The 15,975-nt window shown below is 39.3% G+C and overlaps 2 protein-coding genes and 1 long non-coding RNA gene across 3 annotated transcripts in view; 1 reads left to right on the top strand and 2 right to left on the bottom strand.

The window, feature by feature from the left end:
• The window catches only part of LOC135462875 (uncharacterized), a 315,472-nt gene that overhangs the window by 157,787 nt on the left and 141,710 nt on the right, over window positions 1-15,975 (bottom strand). The gene's annotated exons all lie outside the window — the stretch shown is intronic.
• LOC135462666 (uncharacterized) overlaps window positions 1-15,975 on the top strand; it is a 42,787-nt gene that overhangs the window by 20,959 nt on the left and 5,853 nt on the right. The gene's annotated exons all lie outside the window — the stretch shown is intronic.
• Window positions 1,248-9,838, bottom strand: LOC135462952 (uncharacterized). Its single transcript, XM_064740273.1, has 7 exons — window positions 9,751-9,838; window positions 8,381-8,527; window positions 7,318-7,461; window positions 6,153-6,278; window positions 5,032-5,082; window positions 2,340-2,436; window positions 1,248-1,999 (listed from the first exon to the last, which is right to left on the bottom strand). The coding sequence occupies exons 1-7, from the start codon at window positions 9,836-9,838 to the stop codon at window positions 1,954-1,956; spliced, it is 699 nt and encodes a 232-aa protein (XP_064596343.1). The 3' UTR covers window positions 1,248-1,953.

Consider the following 15,975-nt stretch of genomic DNA (forward strand, 5'->3'; position numbering starts at 1 on the left):
ACAGACACAGAACACAAACCAATAACAGCTGATGTACCGTGGCTAAAACAATTACAGACATTAAAATCATAAAACAAACTTTATGGATAAAATTCATAGTCAGATACAGGAAAGTACACACACTAATATCAGCAAACGTACAGTGGCTGAAACATATACAAACATTAGAATTATGAAACAAGCTTAACAAATAATATTGGCAATGCTAAACGCCACTGATGTCATCTAAAGAATTGAAAGAATGTTGAACAACCTGCACACATTTGTGCTAAAGGGAAAATTAATACAGATTTCACAATGCTATCCGTGTACTGATAACTGATTGAATAATGCTAAACCGCATTCAGAAACCGACGTAATTACAGAACATGGCTTGTATGTATGAGACATTATGTGCATTTGGATTGCAGTAGGCCTACATGTACATTACACGTTCAGCTCTAACATACAGGAGGGGGCCTCCGTGGCTCAGTTGGTTAGCGCGGTAGAACAGGGTTATGACCCAGGAGTCTCTCACCAATGCGGTCGCTGTGAGTTCAAGCCCAGCACATGTTGGCTTCCTTTCCGGCCGTTCGTGGGAAGGTTTTTCAGCAACCTGCGGATGGTCGTGGGTTTCCCCCCGGGTTTCCACTCATAATAATGCTGACCGCCGTCGTATAAGTGAAATATTCTTGAGTATTGCGTAAAACACCAATCAAATAAATAAAAATCTAACTTACAGAGAAGATATGCATGGGGATGATCGTATTATTCACTGTAGAAACTAGCGTATAGAATGGATAGAGCAATGCAATTAACCTTCCAGGTGTGGGAGTAAAAAACACGGATTATATGTATGTTCTTACATGAAGCATATTTAAAGCATATCTGCCTATTATACAATGTGTTGATTTGCATTTATAAGCAAAGGTGAACACTGAGTAATCATATAGTACGAAAAAATGTATAAGCTTCAAAACGCATGGCTCTGTATAATTACATAAACTCAGTCATAATGACAACGAAGTTGAGCATTTTATACTTTCTGCTGATCTCACCTCAATTATTATTTTTTTATATATTCCAGAGGCTTATTTAAAAGATTAATTGTTACAGGGTGTTCCCATCTTCTAGCCACACTCGTGGGATTTTGTCCAAACTAAAATAAAACCTTGTTATTTACATGATAAAAAGGACATTTGTTCATGTTGTAGTATGATAACTTCGCACCTTGTGAACAGGTGAAAGAGAGAAAAATAGCCAGTTTTGAGCCATCATCTTTTTTTTTGTACTCCTGGACACTGTTTTCACAAGTGAGTCTTGAGAACGTACCACATATACATTCTACTCTGGTTGTGCACAAAAAGGCGGGAATGGAAGCAAAAAATCCTGTCAAAACTCTCTAGATAAACATAAGAGAAACGCACCCTCCTGCCAGTAAGCCATAGCTTGTCCATTACACTTTCTGTAGCTTTATTTCGTCGTACTCAAGATCACCTCTTAGAGCTGTTTCAGCGGTGTTGTTTTCGACTGGTCTAAGATCATACAAAGTGTTGTATTGGTTTTCCATATTTTCTGACGATCCTTCCTTTTCATTTTTTCTTTGATGTATTTTGCTGAAGGGTATGGCATCATTTGAATAGAGATCTTTGAAATTCTTGGGCTCAGCTTTATCACCGGGCTGGGAGGGCAGACGGATTGCGTTGTTTGCTTGTTGTGCTTGATTAGCTTTATTCTTGTTCCGTTTGTCACTGACTTTGGCAGTACTGTAGATCACCGGGAAGTCATTATCCACGTCTTCGTATGCTCTTGGTCGAGACGGAGGATTAATGACGGAGACTTCGGTCCGCACGACAACCATTGGACCAGCAGGGTTATTCATCCCACTCTGACCAGGCAATGGCGGGTCAACGACGGTCTGGTAGGTGTGACGGCTAGGAGCGCGCGATGGGTGGGGCGGACTCGACTGCCTCCTTAACCTAGCCCTTCGTTGTCACTAGCTCTTCTACTCGCTCTTCTCCTGTCAGACAGATTTACAGGCGTTGGATGATTTGTTTGAAATGATCTAATGAGGAATATCTGATAACAACATAGCATGGGATATGTGCCACAAACCCACTTGTTAGTTACGTGATGAAAATTTTAAAAGACAGGTTGAAGTAAACGCAACAAAGGAGCAAATATTGTCCCTATCGAGAAACAAGAACAAAATCAATGATGTTGGTCATGGACTCACTGGATTACATATACAGGAAAAACGACATGCAAGCCGCTAACTGATACAAAATAGAATGAGAAGTACAACACTTGAGGGTTGAATACCATCGGTCAGTATAACTGAGGGTTCGGGACCCACTTACCGAGCAAGGACTACAACAATCAAGACTATGACAGCCACTAGGACCACCCCTCCGATTCCAGCGGCCAGTCCTATAGTTAGTATCCGGGAATCATCGCCTGGACAAATTGTATAAAAAATGCGGATAAATAACATCACATTCTAAGTCATATTAAAATATTTTTCTGACAAATGAAACATTAAAAATATATGTACATGTTTTAAGTGTATAACTGTCTGCTGGCAGAGGTAACTGGGCTGGGAAAGCACAAACAATTAGTTGCAGGCTGCCCTGAGTGAAAAGTTTTACCTGTAACGTTGCACTCCGTAATTATTTTAGCTGTCCAGTGGCCATTGGTTTCATGTGACTAAGAACTTGTGGCCTACAGGAAATCAAAATCTTAATTTTGAAGATTTAATGTACCACAGTGGTAATAGTTGTAATTGTAAAAAATGATGTTCTGATTGTTGTAAACTTCATAATCATTGTGCTTAAAATTACAACACGTATGAACTCGTTTATGTATAATAGATGGGCCGTATACTCCATGTACATTTACACAGGGCCTGTACACATACCTCCAGTACTTGGACGCTACAACGTTCAGTTGTCTCTTTCACTGGTGTCAGATGTGCTGACGGACATATAAACATAGCGATGCACAGAAACAACCTTGACTTGACAGAAACTGCAAACTGCGTGTAAATACGACTTGCCTATATCTTATTTGTCATCAAAATCCATGATTTTGGAAAATGACATCTTATATATGCTTCATGTATTTCGAGCAGATTAATGAATCACGAGACCTTGGACATGTTTTAAAGTTGACCCATTTAAGATTGTGTTGACTAAAAGAATGGTGCGCTGTGAATGAAACAAACCTCCGGGACATGCGAAGCTGACAGCCAGATACTATCTATAGCCCGTCGCGTGTGTATGTATTCAAGTATCACGACACGTTGTCTAAGTTGGGTGTTTTGAGTTTTAGGGTTATTGACAATGAATAGAGGTTTGTACATTATTGGTGTCATTATGTACTGTTTCGAGTGCCTTTGTGAAAACGTTTCTGTAGAAAACAAACAACTGGTACTGACTTACATCGGTGTTATGTAACAATCAAATAAATAAAATATGCTGCTCGACAATTGTTGCAAACGTCGATGTTTTGAAAGTGATTTATACTGAACTTGAATATAAAAACTCGTAATATGAAAATGACATTATAAACTGCATGCATTTCTAGTTTCTATTTGTGTCAATCTACAATTAGATTTTCCCAAATTATAGATGTACATGTATGTGCTTATGGCGTTTCCTGCCCTGGACAGTCATTGTGTACGTAACTTTCAACGTTCTTGGGTCTTGGTGGCTTGTTTAGTTTCCGAATTCTAACGTTCGTTAAAAACGGCTTGTCTCCCAAGATTAAGGTGTCACTGGGCACACCAGCAGTGTGCAGTGTGTATACTATGGCATGCACATTTAAACTGTATTTACGTAGAACCGCATGCGCATGACAGTCATGCTTGACATCGTGGAGGGGGTTATTTGACTGTCCTCAGCATGTGTTGTCACGACATGGCCGTACCGGCATGGGGCGATCAGATATATGCGTTTAAGGCACATTGTGTCGTGAATTTCCATCTACTGCATGTGTAGTAGTTTCAGTTGGCCTTTGATTTAACTCGAGAAATAGACAACCCCTAGTCCCAAGATATGCTGAATAAGACCCAAGTCTGAAGCTGAGTCCCGAATACTCTTGACCATCTCTCCCATTTTACTTACAAAAGAAGTATAATCATTGTAAAGAAACTTACATTAAAAGCGTTATACTGAATGACCTTGACACGCCAGTTTTCCTGTAATAACTCGAGTCCTTTATTCAGATTGTCCCATGACGAATATGATCTAACAACCCCTACAAAGTGGGATGTATGTATACGGCATATGCAGGTCCCATGCAGGTAAAATGCTATCCAAGTGGGGATAATTTACAAAGTAAAACTTGAAACTATCCATATTGTAAATGTTTTATACTAATACAGGTCAAGATAAAATGTTTGTAGTTTTCTTTAAATCAGCCGAAAACACTGGTATCAAAATACTATTTCGTGGTGCTAAGAATAAAAGAGTTATTCACACTAAGAAAAAGTACCCAGTGCAACTCTCCTGGCGTTGCTATCTTAACATATTTCGAACAGGACAGTGACATTTTCTTCTTAATTTAGCGTTTCACACAGTACATGTTGGGCACAGTTTGTGGGGCGCAGTTTCCCTTTAGTATATTTTAACCTGTACCGAGATAAACCTGGCCTGTGGTCATACTGGTGTTCGGGGTAACAAAATGGCAGAATCATTACTAGACCAGCTCTGCGAGTAGGGACGGCTTTTAGTCACTTTTCATAAAGAAGGGCTCATCTGATTCAGCTTAGACTGCTATCTGGTGACAAATACCGTTTTATGCAAAGTGTATTATACAGAGATGAGGACGAAAGTGTTGATTATTCCTTAATATAATTTATCAAGCAAAATTCTACATGAGCTGTTTCTATTTCTTCTTGGAATAGGACAGTTTAATAAACTTCGCCATCATCAGTACAAGGGCAAACTTTGAACAAAAAACGAATAAAAGAGCGATTGGTATCTTTCCGACAGCATAACGAAGAGCAGCTTGTTTCACCAGCAGCCTACACAGAAAAGGCTATAGGCTTACTTTGGGTTGGACTGTCTCCCTCTGTGGTGACATGGACATTTGATGGTTTACCTGAAATTGCAAAATAAAACTGTTGAACAGATGTCAATTATCAGGGACAGTTTTATTATCCTGTCTTCCCACTGATTTGACTGTTTATAATCCGGTGGCGCATGTCCCGGTCAGCTCTAAACATGTAAGTAGCAGCTTTCAGCGTAGAAATAATTTCTTCATATCGAATTTTTTTTGAAACTTCTACAACAGTTGAATTTGTTAAAAAATTGCCTTCAAACAGGACCTACATGTATGTTCCAGTTTTGTAAAATTCCAATTCATCTATTTGAATATTTCACTTTCACGACAATTGCCAAGAATGATGAAGGCGCATATAGCCAACTATCACAACCCAGACTAGATGTAACCTATACTATATGATCTCAACGTCTTAACTAATGCATATTTTTTGGGAGAGTGTTACGCTAAGATATGAACTTTAAGAATTACAAACTCCTAGAGTTAGAAATTATCGAATATTGCGGAATCTAGCTAAATGGCAATGGAATACCCAAAAGCTTTTATATCAATCAGCATTCATTTTAACTCGTCTTTCTAGAAGTTCCCGCTAAAATACTGTGAAAACCAAAGTAGACTACAACATGGAAAACAAAAACAAAGCATCTATGACAGTGTGATATTTGGCAGATGACAGGAATCCGGCCTCGTAATTTTACCTCAATTAAGGTTTTTCTTACTGTTGATGCACTGTTGATATGTGTACAACATACAAGTATCTATAAGAAACAATCGCTTCTTCTTGACACAATTCAGAAGTGCATAGGATTTTTTACGCATCCAACTATGTTAAATGTCAATAATTTGGTAGAGCTTACATGTATATAGCTGACCCTAATCTTAACCCTTTGTTTCTGCGCACACAGTTTGTCGCCTGGCCAATTCTTCTGCACGTGGGAAGTAGGAAAATTTAACTGACTTGTGCAGAATTCCGCCAAAACATAGTTATTACATGTAGCTAGTTTAGTAATTTCCTGTGCGGAAATGACATTCCTCTACACCACGATACTGTTGTTTTTGCATCAACTAATGGTGTGACAAGATGTCTGGTGCATTCTCCATGTACTCACCCAGACATTGCCCTGTAGATGATTGTGTGGCTTCCTCTGAACACTGACACAGGTGCCTGTTATTAACTGTAGAGTTCCTACACGTGGTGTTGTCAGGACACATACTGCCTCTAAGGTCACATTTTTCTGCAACATACAGGATAATGAGAACACACACTTAGCCGTATATTTTGTCCTTACTAACCTTTATACTATAGGACTGGAAAAAACAGTGCAAGTGTCTAAATCCATGCTCAATTCTGATCCATCTTTTAGGTATCAAAATGGTAGACGGTTAAATTAAAGCAGTTCTTTCATGTCGAAAGACTGATGTGGTGTTAACACTATTATCTGGTGTCCGTCTGCTAAATTACCAGTTAAATGTTTTACTTATTTGGAAAAAGCCATATTTTAAACAATATATAATATATTTCTCATTTCCTCAAATCCGTTATTTGCTTCGAATATTCAAACGCTATGTTCCCCATAGATTATTTGCTCTGACTTGATGAGGGAGTGTGTTTAAAAAGTGAGAGAAATTATACCATTGATCAAATGATTGATACATTTTTGTTTTCTAAACACGCCCTCAATGAAGTCTTGCTGTCCAGGGTTTGGTTTGGTGCAGAATTGGTGCGTTATGACGTTCTGCTATATGCATAAACAATTTAATGTTGCTATTCTGCAATGAACTCGTACGCCACTTTTTACCCATGATTTACTGTGAAATCAAATGATTGCGTCATAGGACAGTCATCCTCCAGTTTTGTCAAGTTTGGTAGAAAACGTATCCCACAAGAGCACCATAAAAAACCACGTTACACTTAGTAATTAGGAAATACGGACTGTATTGTCTGCCGGGGAATCCGTGGAGACGGATGGAAACACCTGAACAAATTGCTAGACTTAAATACCCGTCATTGGCCGAATATTTCAGCCTGGTAACAAACAAACACTGGGTTGTTATGATTACTATAATGACTATTTACAATGTGCAAATTCCTCCTATCCATACATGCGTAGCTGTGTAAATCTGCAACAATACGGAAGAATATTGCCTTGTATCACCGAAGTCGGTGATATCGGCTGAAAACAACAAAGATCAGTTGTGGATATACATTTGGTTACCAATTCGGAATTACAGCGGCAATTTTACATTTCTAATGGTATGATTACATTAACTTACCCACACAGTACCACAGGGATGGAGATGTGCCCGTCAGTTCTCCTGGTTCAGCATTGTTGAATGAGCATCTACACCCACTCCTGTCCGTGTTACATTCTGCTCTGTAACCACACAGCTTATCTCCACATTCTATAACTCCCCCACCTTAGGGCACAGACAAATAAAGCTTGTTATCAACTGCTCATAGTTTTCCTGAATCACACTAACCTGCCATTCACAGACTTTTCCCACAAATATTTTATCATATTTTCCTCTAAGATCACAGTGTTCATCTCCGCACTGTGTAACACCCGAATCTTTGGATAGAGTTAGTGAGACTGAGTGTATCGGTTGTGCAATTTCTTCCATGTTAAACTATGATGTTCTATAACGTAAGCCTGTAATTCGGACGAATCTTCTCTCAGTTGGTGTGAGATATATACATAACACAATTTAGTATAGCTTCCGCGCATGTTATAACCAATCTCTTCATTTCGATGTAAAAGCGTTTCCTTGAGGCATTTTCATTGAAGGACTCCTTGTAACTAGATGGGAAATTGTTCCCCTATCACCCTCTAACATATCTATGGCTAATGATCTTGGTGCACGTAATCATATTTTGATTATAAAGGGAGCCTCCTTAGGAAAACGCTTTAATGTAGCAAAATCTGTTTTTGACCTTGCTTTTGTCATCTGATAAAACAAAACAGGCATAAGTGCCCTTTTATTTACTCGAGTGTTGCTAAAGACCACCATTTTATTCTAACATAGAAAAAAGGTATTTCAATATCTGTAACGCAAACATTCGTTATTATAAAATCTTCTAACTACACCAATCTGCTTTATGGTTTTAAGCAAAGGACGAAAAGTCTCTTTCTCTGGCTTTGCTATTCATGTAAAATGACTACAGTGTGGATAAACTCTGTGTAATTGATCCGTGGACAATAACCGGGCAGTTGTTTCTTTATATAATCGTCATAAACCTTAGCCTACACCGCGTATTTTCACTAAGTTTAGGCTGTTACACAATCTGATGATTAAGACGAGTGCTGTATTTCACTGCTACTGTACATATTCAACTTACCCAAACAGTAATACAGAGAGAAAGGTTTACCCTTCCTCTTCGTCCGGTCGCCGTCGTCAGACAAGCATACACACCGAGTCGTGTTGGTGTCACATCTAGTTCCATGACCACACAGTGAGTTTGTTCCACATTGTTCAGGTTCAGCACCTAGTAACATAAATCAGCCAAAGCTGAGTTTAAAAAGGTGCAGTTCTATCTCCATAACATGAAAAGATAAAGGCGATTAAGCCAAGAATTGTCATACAGGAGGGCGGACAAAGGGTGGAAACGAATATCCTGGGTTATTGGAGTGGAGTATTATTCACTCATTCAAATTCTCAGCAGTGTCATGTCTCAGGGGTTACACTTTCAAAAGTCCAAAAGACGTCAAACGTTATCCCCCCCATCTATAAAACTGACCCCCAGGGTATAACTGCATTTTGCTTGTGTTTAGCAGCAATAAAATATGTAAGTAAATACATGTTTAACAGCGGGGGCTATTCGATTTTGGGACCTCAATATTCAGGACCTAATCCAATGTGGTTAGAACAACACAATGGCCAGGTGAGTCTGCATGAGGGCACTCCTAGTTATATGTATATCTTGTATTTATATTTCTAAGTTTAACTTATCTTAATGTACTTGCTTAATAGCTCGGAGATGCCCGAGTGGTTAACATTACATCCTGGTATAGGTTAGGTGATATGTGCATTTATGAGGCTAACATAATGAAACAACTTAGCCTTTATTAAATCTTGGTCTTTGCGCTCATACAAGAAAAAAATAGTTGCTGACTTTAACACTTGCCGAGGAAGAAATATATGCTATTGCGGCTCTGTGGCTTAGAGGGTTATAGCGTCCCAGCGCGGCGCAATGACCAAGGAACCTATCACCAAAGCGATCGCAGTGAGGTAAAGTCCGGCTCATGCTGGTTTCCTCTCAAGCTGTATGTGGGAGGGTCTCTCAGCAATCTGCGGATGGTCGTAGTTTTCCTTTCAATCTGTTCTGCCCGGATCCCTCCCAATACAATACTGGCAATACTGGCGTATGTAATGACTAAGGCACCTTATAACAAAACCCTATCTTAATAGTGATAACGTCGATAGCTTTTATATGAATACGTCGCATTGACATGGGTAGTTACAACTTGATGATGTGTCTGGTCACCTTGTAAGTTAAGCTCATTGTTTACATTTGCCTGCAATAATATCTCACTACATAACTTTGTATGTATCGAGCTGCATGCATCGGATGACATAAACAGGTGTAAGGAATAGCGGAACAGACGGCATTTGTCCAACAAACACAAAGTCTAAATTGTTGAAGCTATGATTTAAATCAAGAATTAGGACAGCCATTAGGAGCCACATCGGTCAATTATCCGGACTCACCTGTGACGAGTGTTACTGTCAGGCCAAATGTTAAACCCACTAAAACCAGAATCTCACACCAGCGTCTTGGGAGGGCAGGGACTGTCATCGTCAACACGTTAGCTGTTTACACCGTCTGCTTAAAATCACATTGCACAAGCCACTGTATTTAGGTGTGTGGATATTGAATTTCTACAATGTTTACGACAATCTACCTTTATCCTTGTCACTCTATAAGGTTATATTGTATACCACGGGACTGGTTTGTGTGTATATAGTTTACTTCCTTTTCGGAATAAAAAAAAACGTTCTACCCCAGAACATTCATACTTTTTCGTTATCTATTTACATGATTTATAGTTTATTGTTTTGATGATTATTATGATCAAGAAATGGTTATTGACAGGTCTGCTTTCATTTCACAGCAGTGTAGGATTAGATAGCAGCTGGTATTATGTAGATATGTATACTGTAGGTTTCAGCTTCAAATACATTCTGATACCTGTGAAAGACGCGACACTGAATGCCTGATCTCTCTTTTTCCCCTTTCTCACTCAGTAGTGATACCACGAGAGTAGTTTTATCCTGAACCACGATGTGTATACACAATATATTTCTCGTCCTCTGATGATCAGTAAGGTGAAGAACTTTTTACTGACAGGGTTTGTTTTTATTTTGTAGCAGTGAACGTTTGGATAATGGTTGTGATAACGTGGAGATAACGTAAGTAATAGTCTACAGCTTTAAGTACATTCTAATTCATGTATAAGACTAGACACTGAAATATCGGAACACCGACAGTAATTTCCAGATGATGGAAAACATGGTAAAGAGTGAATAACATGGTGTCTTATTTTTTTTCTTTAGCGTGAATAACCTCCAAAGCAGCACAACGCTATTCATGTACTCAGTCCTGTATCCACTGAGTATATTATTGATGTAACTTTGTATATCGGAATGACCAGTAGTAATCTACATTATATACATGTAGTACCATAGTCTTTTTCTTTTAGAGAGTCGCCTATTTTCAGCTGTCTGTACCATCAGTCATACTCGCTACCAAAATATGCCTAAGTCAGTGAGACTTAACAACTAAGAACCCATTGCCTGGGTTGAGGTCACAATTATTCAAAAACCAGTGGCATGCTGGGGAATGGGCATGGAGAATAATTTGTTCAACCATAGATGTACCAACCTGTAATAAGAACCCCACAAAATAACACCTCCTACACTACACTCTTAGAGAATAGACTAAGCTGTTTTTACAACAAAATATCCTAGCATCCAGCTGTAAAGCCATATTCCCGTGAGATAAAATACTACATAAAAATAAAATCATATTCATTTACCAAAGTGATATCATTCTAAAACGTGTAAACAATTGCAAACATAGCAGAGATAGAAACAGGGTTTAGAGTAAGATGGATAGCAGTTCAGGATACCGATGTCACCCTCCCTCAACAAAACATGATGAACTCCACCCAATATACAGCATTTTAATAATTATGGCACTCAAGGTAATGGGTTCTTGCCGTCACAACAGACTTTATGGATTTACCATTATGAAGTAGAAGATATGCTCTAACTTCATTTTCCTTGCAATGATATGGACGTTCAACATATCAACGCGCGGGGCCTCCGTGTCTCAGTCGGTTAGCGCGCTAGAGCAGATTAATGACCCAGGAGCCTCTCACCAATGCGGTCACTGTGAGTTCAAGTCCAGCTCATGTTGGCTTCCTCTCCGGCCGTAAGTGGGGAAGGTCTGCCAGCCGCCGTCGTATAAGTGAAATATTCTTGAGTACGGCGTAAAACACCAATTAAATAAATAAATAAATATCAATGCGCAGAGTTTATGTTGTTACGCGTCATTAACTAGATTTTGGTAGCGAGTATTATTGATTTTACAGGCAGCTGAAAATAAGCGCTGTCTGAAAGAAATAAACGACAGTTGAACATTTTTACAGGTAGTGTGGAATGTACTCTCAGGAATTACCTTGTACGAATGGTAAACAAGACTGTGGCAAAAATACACACGTATGTAGGCCGTAGTCATGTATTGAGGAGATGACACTACGCTAAAGTACTTGTCTGTTTGGCCTATATATTGCAGGTCTTAACCATTTAGCCTGTTTGAATGGCACGCTTAAAATTCATTCGGGTATATACAAGTCACTGCTCGGGTAAGAGAGCATGTTTGGTGAACGATTATATAAAGGCTTTTCTTGTGTCTATCATGGGCGTTACGTTTACCACCGCATCACGGCAACAGGACATGCAGAAAACATGATTACATGGAAATGTTTGTCGGTAAGGACGAAAGGCTGTGATCTCTATGCTGATATATCAACTCTTCTGCATCTAAAAACCAGATATATCTCGTTTTCAGGTAAACCAATCTTCAGTCCAACATTAAAACTCGGTTATATTAATATAGAATTAAATTTTTTTTCAGTTTTTTTTTTGTTTGATCAGGTTTTTTTTTAGCTTGAATTTCGTCTAGTCAACCCAGTTTTGTTTTGTGCACCGAAAATAATTGTTCTGGAATCGAACTTTGGAAACTCAAACGTAGGTCAGTAGGAAGCAAAACCGAGGACGTGACGTCCTACACACACGTAGGTCTGTAGATTTATATGCAGTTTACATGTACACACCAGTATATGCCAGTGTGGGTACTGTTCAATGTGTTTTAGTGTGGTGTAAGCTCGTGCAGTTAACTGTATATAGGTGACATTACTGGGTCAATCAGGGTGACTTCCGCGTTACCTTTAGTCCGAGATCCAGGTTGTGGACAAAAGTTTCTTTATCTCCGTGTATTGCACATGTCACGAATTCTGACTCCATTATCACAAGTCTGCTGTGTTGGACTTGAGCAAATGATGCCACTAAGTCCAAAGTGTTTAAGATCCTCATGTGTTCTTAAATCCACAGCGGCTAAACGTTGAAAATATGCTAAATAAACATATTACCTGTTGGGATAGCTTACCTTATCAGAACCTTAATACATTTCTAAGTTCATGTAATCAGTGTTGAGTAACTTTAGTATTAAAGCTGACAATAAATAGACCGTGTCACATACCAAATATAGTACGAGTTGCTGCCTCAGAGGTTAAGGCAAGGAAACAGACCCGGTTGGCCCCGTATATAATGTAAATGGCTCGGCCGTCATGTCTGGTGTCTGTGGCATGATACTTCAGTCTTGGCAGAACTGTGGTGGACTCGACCTGCCACGAGAAGACACAGAATTTGTACATATACGTGATGACTCGTCATGTGACTGAAGAAATGTTATGTACGGCATAAATTCCTGTGGACAGCCTAAGTATCTTATTGCCTTGAAATGGAGCACTGCATCACAATAGGTTCAATAGCTGCGCACGCGAATTAGCGACAGCAAGGAAAATAAAACCGGTGCACGTATCGACACTAACCGTAAAGTGTCTGTAAAGATCAGATATCAAACTCGTTACTGTCCATCGTTGTAAGTATTGTCGGACAACGACGCCGTCTCCTGCCCTTAACTACATGTCGACGCCACACATGAAACATAAGGACATAATCTGGCATTCTGACAGAATGACGAATGGCATGCGGTGCGCAACTCAGTAATCAATCCAAATTTATCCCACCGCTGGGTCCCAAAAAGGCTTTACCTACGCCACAAAATTATATAAATGACTCAATACACACCCTGCGTCTCCGTGGCTAAGGGCGTTGCCAGCACGACGCAATTGAACCAGGCCCCTCCTATTAATGTGAGTTCAAGTACAACTCACGCTGGCTTCCTCTACGGTCGTACATGGCAAGGTCTTCCAGCATCCTGCGTATGGGCGTATGTTTCCCCCGGGTCTCTGCCCTGTTTACTCCCACCTTAATTGTAGCCGTTGTCGTATGTGCAGTAATGTTGAGTACTCGGTAAAAGACTAATCAGATAAATAAATATAATATCTATGTACAGTTCTAACTTAGGGTTGATCGGAATGAGACACAGTTATAAAGAGGTGCGCCAGAGTCCACATTTGTTTAAAGACAATTGTACTCATTATCAGATTTAAGAACAAAGTAGCTGATGGTATATCCTTGACACACTAGTTTCTGTATTAATAGCTTCTCACGCTGGTTGGAATCGTCACACAGCACACAGGATGTATCTAATGCTATAAGGTGAGTCATGTACACGTAGGCGTCATTCACTTGTAAAGGTGAGTATGTATTTTTAAAAAAGTAAGTATTTTTGTTTGTGCTAATGGATACTGGAATATGTACTAGTGAGGTCAACAGATAACAAAACCATTGTGTTAGTATATCTTCATTTCTCAGTATCATAAATGCTACAATCTCTGAAGATTGATATTCACGAGCGATTACATTACAGAGTAGCTATTTTAATGAGACCTCAGAGCTGTGTACAGTCTGGTCTCTGACGTGTCCGCTGCATTAACATGTTCATACAGTCTGATATTGCCATTGTCATTGAGTGACTGTGAAGGCGCATTGATGTTTTCGTATGTGTTGGGACTATTATATGCGAGGACAACACCAGGTAAGTCAAGTCTCGCACCAGCTGGGTTAATCGGTACGCTCTCGCCAGGTAATGATGAAGTCACTACATTCTTGTAAAAATGACCCGTTTGAAAAGATGATGCGTTGTCAGTGGTATTGGTATCTTGCAGAACAGCGCTCTGAGATGCACCTCTTTTCTCGTCTTTTAAGCGGCAATGTTTCCTGCAAAAAGACCAAAAAAAAAACGCATTCACTTGGTTCTGTTGTTTTTTCTTAAGATTCTATAACTTTTCCGTAGTTGAAGCTTAACGTTTCTTGCATATTCCCGCACATTCAACTCTTTTCCTGTTATGCACTCCCCATACATATAAGAAGACACGAAATTGTTCGTTAAGAAAACTCTCCCATAGATTTTACTTCCGTGTGTCATGGGAACAATGTCAAAACGTGCATGCGTTTTGGGAATGCACCCGGTGACTTAACTTTTAAGAAACTATTGCTTGAATATAGAACTAATACATTAAAGACGCACAAAATATGGAGAAAATCCAGAAGAGCGGAGACTGTATGTGTTCGGTAAAATATCTTTTCAGTTCACCCCGGTTATTCTAACTGTTCTAATTGAAGTTTAAATTTGCTTTCACAGAAGAAAATTGCACGCTTATACCACCCATGCCTTAAGCAGGAGTATAGGTAAAAATGCAGTGATATGAATAGCAAATTTATTAGACGTCACTGGTCTAGAACTATCGAGAATTCTGCGTTGAGAGAATTCCCCTCCCTGTATACACATGTCACAGTTAACATACAATAGCATTCAAATAATGAAAAGGGATATTACAATGCTAAGACTGTAAAATAAATCTAGAGCTTTTCAACTTGTACTTTGGCCGTTAGGAGACAGATGCATTCCTGATACCTTATGGATGTACTGGAAATGGTATCTCGATCTGCGTGTGTGGTTTTTGTACATGTAGTTTTTACAATTTTTCCCATTTTTTGAGGTTTGACGGTCGAATCTGTACAAAACTCTTCAGACGCTTTTTAGCGAAATAAATAAAATCCCTCTCAGTTGCATGGTTTAGATTTAAATGCGCGGATTTTCATTTTGGGTTAAAGTAATACATTCATGTTTCTTGGAAGCCTAAGCTATAGTATTGTTTCTCTCATCTACGGTCTGTTTATTTACAGTTGTTATCCTGGCAGTTAACCTTATTTCTGCTAGCTCAACCACAATTTTAAACCCCACAATCAGCTCTGTTTGCGTTATTTCAGGCTTGGATTGCCTTGTAGCAGGAAGGAAGCTATGCTCTTCTGCTTCGCTAAAGCAGCATACCTAAACAATGACTAACACTCGCTGAGTTTTCCCCACACAGAGACTAATATTTTTAACGCGTGTAAGCGACCAAACAGCTTCAAAATTGGCACTTAACCAGCTTCTGATATAAAATCTCCTTTATGTGATGATGCTTATGTGATGTTCACCACTTCGTTCAGCGCATTTTATTTCATGTTCCACAATGGACACATCTTGGGTCCGGGACGTCTTCGTTCAACATGATTCGCCCTGGATTGTAGATGATAAACTTACCGAACATAGACAACGATCATAAATACAACAGCCAGTAAAATCGCCCCTCCCATTCCTGCAGTCAGGCCTACTGTCAACTCCCGTGAATTGTCGTCTGTAACACAAGTTATATAGTGAAGGGGGTATATTAAACACAGGGTACATACGGATCATCA

The sequence above is a fragment of the Liolophura sinensis genome, chromosome 2 (genome assembly GCF_032854445.1).
Source record: "Liolophura sinensis isolate JHLJ2023 chromosome 2, CUHK_Ljap_v2, whole genome shotgun sequence".
In the NCBI taxonomy this organism is placed as follows: Eukaryota; Metazoa; Mollusca; class Polyplacophora; order Chitonida; family Chitonidae; genus Liolophura; species Liolophura sinensis.

What these genes read in the sequence shown, in the direction of transcription:
- LOC135462952 (XM_064740273.1), bottom strand. Translation starts at nt 9,838, where the DNA reads ATGACAGTCCCTGCCCTCCCAAGACGCTGGTGTGAGATTCTGGTTTTA. An exon ending in GACAGTAACACTCGTCACAG is followed by an intron (nt 8,528 to 9,750) that starts GTGAGTCCGGAT and finishes TTATGTTACTAG; the next exon opens with GTGCTGAACCTGAACAATGT. An exon ending in ATTGTTGTAGTCCTTGCTCG is followed by an intron (nt 2,000 to 2,339) that starts GTAAGTGGGTCC and finishes TCTGTCTGACAG; the next exon opens with GAGAAGAGCGAGTAGAAGAG.